At 36.2% G+C, this 7,128-nt stretch overlaps 1 protein-coding gene across 5 annotated transcripts in view; it reads left to right on the top strand.

Annotated features, from left to right (window-relative positions):
- LOC107041345 overlaps positions 1 to 7,128 on the top strand; it is a 71,956-nt gene that overhangs the window by 43,897 nt on the left and 20,931 nt on the right. For all 5 annotated transcript variants that reach the window (XM_015261857.1, XM_015261855.1, XM_015261856.1 and 2 more), the window contains exon 3: positions 3,389 to 3,452. In XM_015261857.1, the coding sequence (XP_015117343.1) occupies positions 3,389 to 3,452 (64 nt within the window). The remainder of the gene's footprint in view (positions 1 to 3,388; positions 3,453 to 7,128) is intronic.

Raw genomic sequence — 7,128 nt, 5'->3', positions numbered from 1 at the left:
GACTTGCGTCTAATCCACTCGGCCACCGACGTCGGTCAGATTTGGCTCTTCAACAGCGTTCCAAGGTCTTGTCAAAAACTGACCTTGTTCAGTTTTTACGGATCAGTTTCGGACTCCAGCCTGATTTGAATTTTCACTCCGGCGCACTCTCTGCATGTTTGGCAAAAAAAAATCCTTTTTTTGATAATTTTCAAAAAACCATTTTCTGGGCACAAGTAAGACTTGTTTGAGAACTTTGTCGTTTTTCTCTCAGTGTGGGAGAAAAACTATATGTTCCACGTGAGAATATTTGATGGAGGGCAGTTAGAAAATTATGATTGAGATTTCAAGTGAAAAAGCTGGAAATTTTTATTCTCCAGGGGAACACGTAATTTTTCGGCACAACTGATTTTTCCTCTCAGTGCAGATATTTTCATTGAATTCATTGAATTCATTGCAATTGGAATGTTGAACAATAGAGGGAGACTTCTGAAATTGAGAACATTGTTCTCGATTTGATTGAAAAAAAATGGTGATTTATTTTCAATGCAAACCCGTTAATTCGGTTTTTTTCATTTCCATTGGAAATTTCTTCCCTTCTTCTGGCTCTCCAGTGAAAGAACGCCAATTCAACCCAACAAATCCAATATCCCGGAGCACATGCGAATATTTCCGCGTTCCTTAAACTTCAACTGAAGGATTCCTGATAAAGAGAACAGATATTTTCATTGAATTTATTTATTGGAATGCTGAACAAAGGAGGCGGAGTTCTGAAATTGAGAGCATTGTTCTCAGTTCGATTGAAAAAAAAGTCAAGTGATGGAATCATCGGGAGTTCAAATGGATCTTCAATTAAAACACAATCCCTTCGTGATTTATTTTTAATGCAAATGCGCTGATTCTGATTAAATAAAGGATGTGTCAGAAGTAAGAGGATTATATTATCTCACCCGGAAATTCATTAATTGTCTCCCCTTCGGTCTGTATACATCCAACCTGGCACAAAGAGCCTACACAAGCGTGATTCGGCTTTTTTTGAATTCATATGAAAGCAGAGATCTTGACGTGAATGCAATGATGATATATACTGTTGGGGGGGAAAAGAAACAAAAGGATTTCAATTAAATTTCCAGTGATTGCAGGAAATCCGAGGCGAAAATCAAGCTCAAATGGTTTTCATCTAGCTGCAATTAGGTGAACCTCATTTGCAGAGATGGAAAAGCATCTCCAGTCCGGCGGGCGGCGGGGAAATGAGTGGAGTGGGTTTGAACGGATCAATGAAAAAGTCGTCGGGGATAAATTATAATTAAAAGAATCGAGTCTAATTGATTCTTGATAATCTGAGAAAGTAGACGTCGCGCGTGTGTCCAAATAGATCTGAATTTTTTTTTATCGTTATTTTTACATCGCTTCGACCCGGTTAGGGTATACTGCGATGATGATCAAGACTTTAAATGGTTAGATCGCACCATTCTACCCGGCCGGGATTTGAACTCGGAACCTTTCGCATGTGAGGCAACGAACTTACCCACTGCGCCAAGCCACCGGGCAAGATCTGAATTTGATGGAATTGATATGCAAGTCTGGCCGGTGACAACTTGTTTGTTAAGGCTGTTTAGCCAAAACCCCCATTATTCGCCATAATTTTAATATTGTCTCATATGTCAGGTTCATATTTGAGCCACACGTTAGTAATAACCTTAATCCTTCCATCGGGGCATCTCAGTGAGAAATTAATTTCTGAAAATCACTTCTTGTAACATTACGCTTAGGGAAGAAACGTGAGCGTGTGAACTTTGATTGAGATGTTGCATGGGTTAGACACTCAAGATATTGAAAAAAAACCACAAGCCCTTTACTTTAGACTATGGAGAATCTATCGCCGGCGAGAACAAGTAGGGGACCGGGCCATATAGGCGTGATATCTTCGATTGATTTTAGAATTCCTCTAAAAAAATTTGACCGCCATTACGAGTCGAGCGACGCGACAACACCGCACAACAGCTGATCGAGGTCGGTAAAGTCGGTGACGATAATTCAGTGCTGGAAGCACATGGACACGTATGACACACAAACATTCATCTCACTGTTACAACCCCACTACTAGCCGAAGCGTGCGATGTTGCCCGATCAAAATTCGACTGTTACCACTGCAGTCACAAGTCCTCAGTTATTCATGAATATTTTCTTTAATTATTGTTTTTGAGACCGGAAGGTACGCCATAATACTTCTAATTTGATGAGAAGAATAATTCAGTAGTGAAGCGGTAAACCGGTTTAAGTCGATTCTGACTATTGGCCAGTTTTTGACGAATATCTCGGAATCTAAAAGAGATGGAGAAATTTGTGTCTTGACCTTTTTTGTAGAGCCAATTGAGGGTTATAAAAAAGGTTATGAGAAAAATTTTGCTATCTCTCTTAGATTCCGAGATATTAATCAAAAACTGGCCAAAAGTCAAAATCGACTTAAGCCGGTTTACCGCTTCGCTACTGAATTTGTAGCATGAATGATTTATTTAGTAAATTTTAGTTTACTTTCAAGTGAGTTGTCCACTTGATAGGTTAAACATCCTTAATAATATCCGACCATTAAAAATCCTTTCTGAATGAAAAGGTGAGGGAAATATCTCCGATTTTCATGAAGTCATTCTACGAAACATGAATAAACGAATCATAATTCAGTAGCGAAGTGGTAAAACGGTATAAGTCAATTTGGACTATTGGCCAGTTTTCAATGGATATCTCGGAATCTAAGGGAGATAGAAAATTTTGAAAACATGCACCATCTTTAGAGACATTTGTCATCTTTAGAGGCCCTAGCACGCCATTTCTCGACCCGCTCTTTCATTTGAGCCCAAAAAACATTCATATCTTGTCTGACATCGCTGCTACAAACTCGGGTCTACAACTCGGGCTTTAATTGAAACCAGCGCTAACACAAATGTAATTACGAAAATTTCGCTATTTCTCTTAGATTCGGAAATATTCTTGAAAAACTCAATTGGGAGATAAGTCGACTTGAACCGTTTTACCACCAGAGATAGGCATAATCATAAATTATAATTGTCACTAATTTCATAAATACTCAATCAAATAATAGACCTTAACAATTTTTCAATTATTAAATTAGCCAACAACTAAATATTCAAACTCTGAATTACTTTACCACTCAATAATCGAATCGTAAGATTGACGATTATTTGAAGAATCTTAAATACTTCTAGGAAATTTTAAATTATTCACTTAATAGGTATTTGAAAATTTGGATTAATCAATGCAGTTATTTTAAGGAAAGTACTCTCATGTTACTGAAGTAATGATTGATGCCGATCACTGTTTACCACTTCGCTACTGAATTTTCCAAATTTTCCCGATTGAAAGTCACCCCTTCTTCTATTTTCTGTTTCAGACATCAAGTGCAGAAATCGCTGTTGATAGCTCCGAGGAGAATGCACTGTTCGCCCGAATTTCTGGTGAGTGGCTTTTAATGTCGCCAAATAAAATACCCGATTCTCGTGAATAAAGAACCCCCAGAGTCCATCAGCTCGCTCGGAATAAAAAATACTGCGTAAACAAGAGAGCAAAAAGAGCAATAATCGCTTCCGCGATTTAACCCTCTGCAGTTGCACAGCATCAAAATGCTTTCATGGCTACGTGTACAGAAGTAAAATCAATACAGAATGTGGTTTCAATCCAATATATAGTTTCCCCAGAAGTGCATTCAACCTACAATGGGAAAAATGATAGAAAATGCATCGGCAAAAAAGGGGACAAAAATCCTTTCAATATGTGAATCACGTAGAAATAAAGTGAAAATACATCGGCGAACGATTCTCACGAATATCAGCTGGCAATGGTGGACCGAGAGTCTCCGATGTAGATACAAATTTATCAGGACCATCTGGTAGTATCGATTACTCGTAGAAGTGAATTTTAAAAGCTTCCATTAATTTGTTAATGCGCTGTCGTTATTCTTTATCTGTTATTCCCACCAAAATACAATATCAATAATATGTTTCGTGCGTCGAATGTATGGATTTTCAACCATCTGTACACTGAGAAAAAAACAAGCACGTTGTCAAAAAGTCTTGTTTGGGCCAACAAAATCGCTAGTTGAAAATTGACAAAAAGAATTTGTTTGGATCGAATTTGAAAGCCTCAAACACGAATAATTGTTCTGCTTTCGACAGCAACGAAATATTCGGCTCAAGAGGCGGATAATTCACACCAGACGGTGCCTTTTCAGGATGAAAATATCTCATGAAGAGGACAATTTATCAACAAATATTTTATCCCTAAGTTACAAGATTGCTATCATATCATTGTTATTGTTTCATTTAAGGGTTCATTTGTTGTCTGTGATTATTAGACAGTCGAAACGAAAAACTACTATCCCTTGTTTCGCATAAAACAACGATTTTTCGGGAGCAAAAGACGTATGGGAGTATCGAATAACGAAGGAGTAGTGCTAGAAATGACATTTTTTGCGTGTACAGAGAATGCAATTTTTTTTTAACAACTAAATCTATTTTTGCGACAAACATTTTTCATTCCGGCGCACGCTCTGCATGTTGGGCACAAAAAAATCCTTTTTTGATAATTTTCAAAAAACTATTTTCTTGGCACAAGTAGGACTTGTTTGAGAACGTTAAACGGTAGGATAATTTTTATTAAAAATTTCTCTCCGTGTACCTGAAACACAAATTTTATATTTTGGTAATCTGAAGGGTATGATTTCAAAATCCCCCGCTCACTAATATCGTTATCCTCCCCAACTTTGCTGAAAAACCGAATAAATAGCCCTGAATATATCACGAACATTATTAAATATATTATCTGCAAAGAATAATTACCCTCGATGAAAACTCAGCCTCATTATATCGGTTACCTCAGAATGTTCATTATCGATTTGTCCCATCTCTTTGTTTTCCCCCAGATAAAAAAACTCCTCATGTCTCTAGCCCTGTTCTTTTATTCTTCCTCAATTCCATTTCCACGATTTTTCTTATTAAAAATAGAAAATGCTCCCGATGCGCAGTCGTGTGAGAACACGAAACCGCATCAGTTTCGGGTAATGATGACGTATCAACAACAAAATACACAGCCGACATTCAAACATTTGATGATAATCGAAGCGATCCAGTTATCGCTAATTAGGTTAATTTGAATTGCAGTGAGTAATGTGGAGGTATGTTTATACATGAATGAGCTTCCGTCGCAGGAGAACTTCATAACAACTCTTTTGAAAAGTACTTTATCTATTTTTAGATTTTTTTTCTTTCCGTCTCTCGGGTCTTCTTTACTCTCAAAGTCTTCTCCAACATTTTGCATAAATATCTATTCTACGTTTTAATTCCAGATGTGAATAAATTCATGAAAACTTCACCGTAAAATACGATTTTTTTTTTATTTATCCACGGAGAGAAATATTCAATAAAAATGTCGTGACTTTTCCGTAATTCCTGAGCGAAATGTGGTTGTATGAAATTTTACGGAACTGTCACGGAATTTTCCAGAATATAGATCTGAAAATGAATAATTAGTGCAAAAAAAATTTTTTTTATTGTTTGCCCGAAAACGCTTAAAATGCCAAAAAGTGTCCAGGGCCTCCAATTTTTGAGCTACGAAAGATTTTTTTTCAAACTTTTCGGAAAAATATGAGGAATAACAATTACGAGCTATTTTTTTTTCAATTCGCCTCTTACATGGCTAAATTTGCTTTTTTGTATTTTTTTACACAAATAGTGAATTTTTTTACATGATAAAACCCGAAATCAGCTGTGTAGGAGTCAAATTCCGAAAAACTGGCTCGTAATTGTTGTTCCACACATTTTTCCGAAAATTTTGAAAATAAAATCTTTTGTAGCTCAAAAATTGGAGGCCCTGGACTGTTTTTAGTATTTTAAGCATTTTCGGGTAAACGAACAATAAAAAAAATTTTGTTTGCACTAATTATTCGTTTTCAGATTTATATAATTGATCTGCAACGTATGAAAAGTCTCACTCCAATGCCCCACGACTTTTAAAACTTATAGTAGTCTCCCCTTGAATTTTCTGAGTCGACTCCGTAATCGGTGAGCGAATTGTGAGTTCCGTAATTTTTACCGAATATCTCCCGTTTATTTCACCCTTTCTGAAAAAAAAAAGAGCAATATCTCGATTCGAAAATGAGAACTCGAACACAAAATTTAACAGCCGACAAATTGGGACATATTCTCATCAATCGTATTGTTTTTGCAGTGAGAATGAATATAAATAATTAATTGAAAAAGTGAATATCGAATCTGCCAGGTGAAATAGCATTAAAAAATATTAAAAAATATTCCACTTCTCTTCGTATTTTGAATCGAAAAAAAATGCTTTCATGCTCTTGATCATGAATTGTGCCCGAACAAACAAAAAAATTAATACAATACCCGACGGGAAATCAATGACACTATTCCAAAATAATATCATCACTACAGAAATTCTATTTTTATCCTTCAACCGATGCACGTGGTTGCATTGACAAATTGAAAATAGAACACTCACAAAACCCTATAATAACCGTCCCAGCACGAGTCACAATACATGTGAAAATTTACTCGCGTGGTTTAACAACGCGTGTTCGGTTATATATGTGGCAAATGTGTATGAAAGCATACCGTCTCGGATGGCAATGGCCTCGTTAATACGTAACGGGGCACATTAGTCACGTAGCTTTGAACCCAAACACCGATGCATTCAACTATCCATAGATTATCATCACTTAATATAACAAGATCTATGCGCGCGCTCTCGCGCGCGCCGATCTATTCATTTGTTGAAATGAAGAAATGGAATTCATTGAATTTCATTTTCTCAGGAATACCTTATAAATATTGATAATGAATCAAAGAGAATTCGACTAATGATTGAAGTGAATAGCGCAGTAGAGTCAAAGAATCTATAAAGAATTTTTCATCTTAAAATAATTATCTTCAATTTTTTAAAATAATCGGTCTTCATAAAAGGACAGAATTTATTAATTTTACCGATGATATATATACATGGGAAATATATATATTATATATATAATGTACGTATCTCTCTATATAATAAAAAAATAAGGGCAAAATTTAAGACAATTCAGGCGACGCCAAAATTCAGGCGACGCCTAAAGGTGTGGGG

The sequence above is a fragment of the Diachasma alloeum genome, unplaced genomic scaffold (assembly GCF_001412515.2).
Source record: "Diachasma alloeum isolate Michigan unplaced genomic scaffold, Dall2.0 Dall_scaffold_00362, whole genome shotgun sequence".
Taxonomy (NCBI): Eukaryota; Metazoa; Arthropoda; class Insecta; order Hymenoptera; family Braconidae; genus Diachasma; species Diachasma alloeum.
This window is presented reverse-complemented; position numbering and strand designations above follow the sequence as displayed.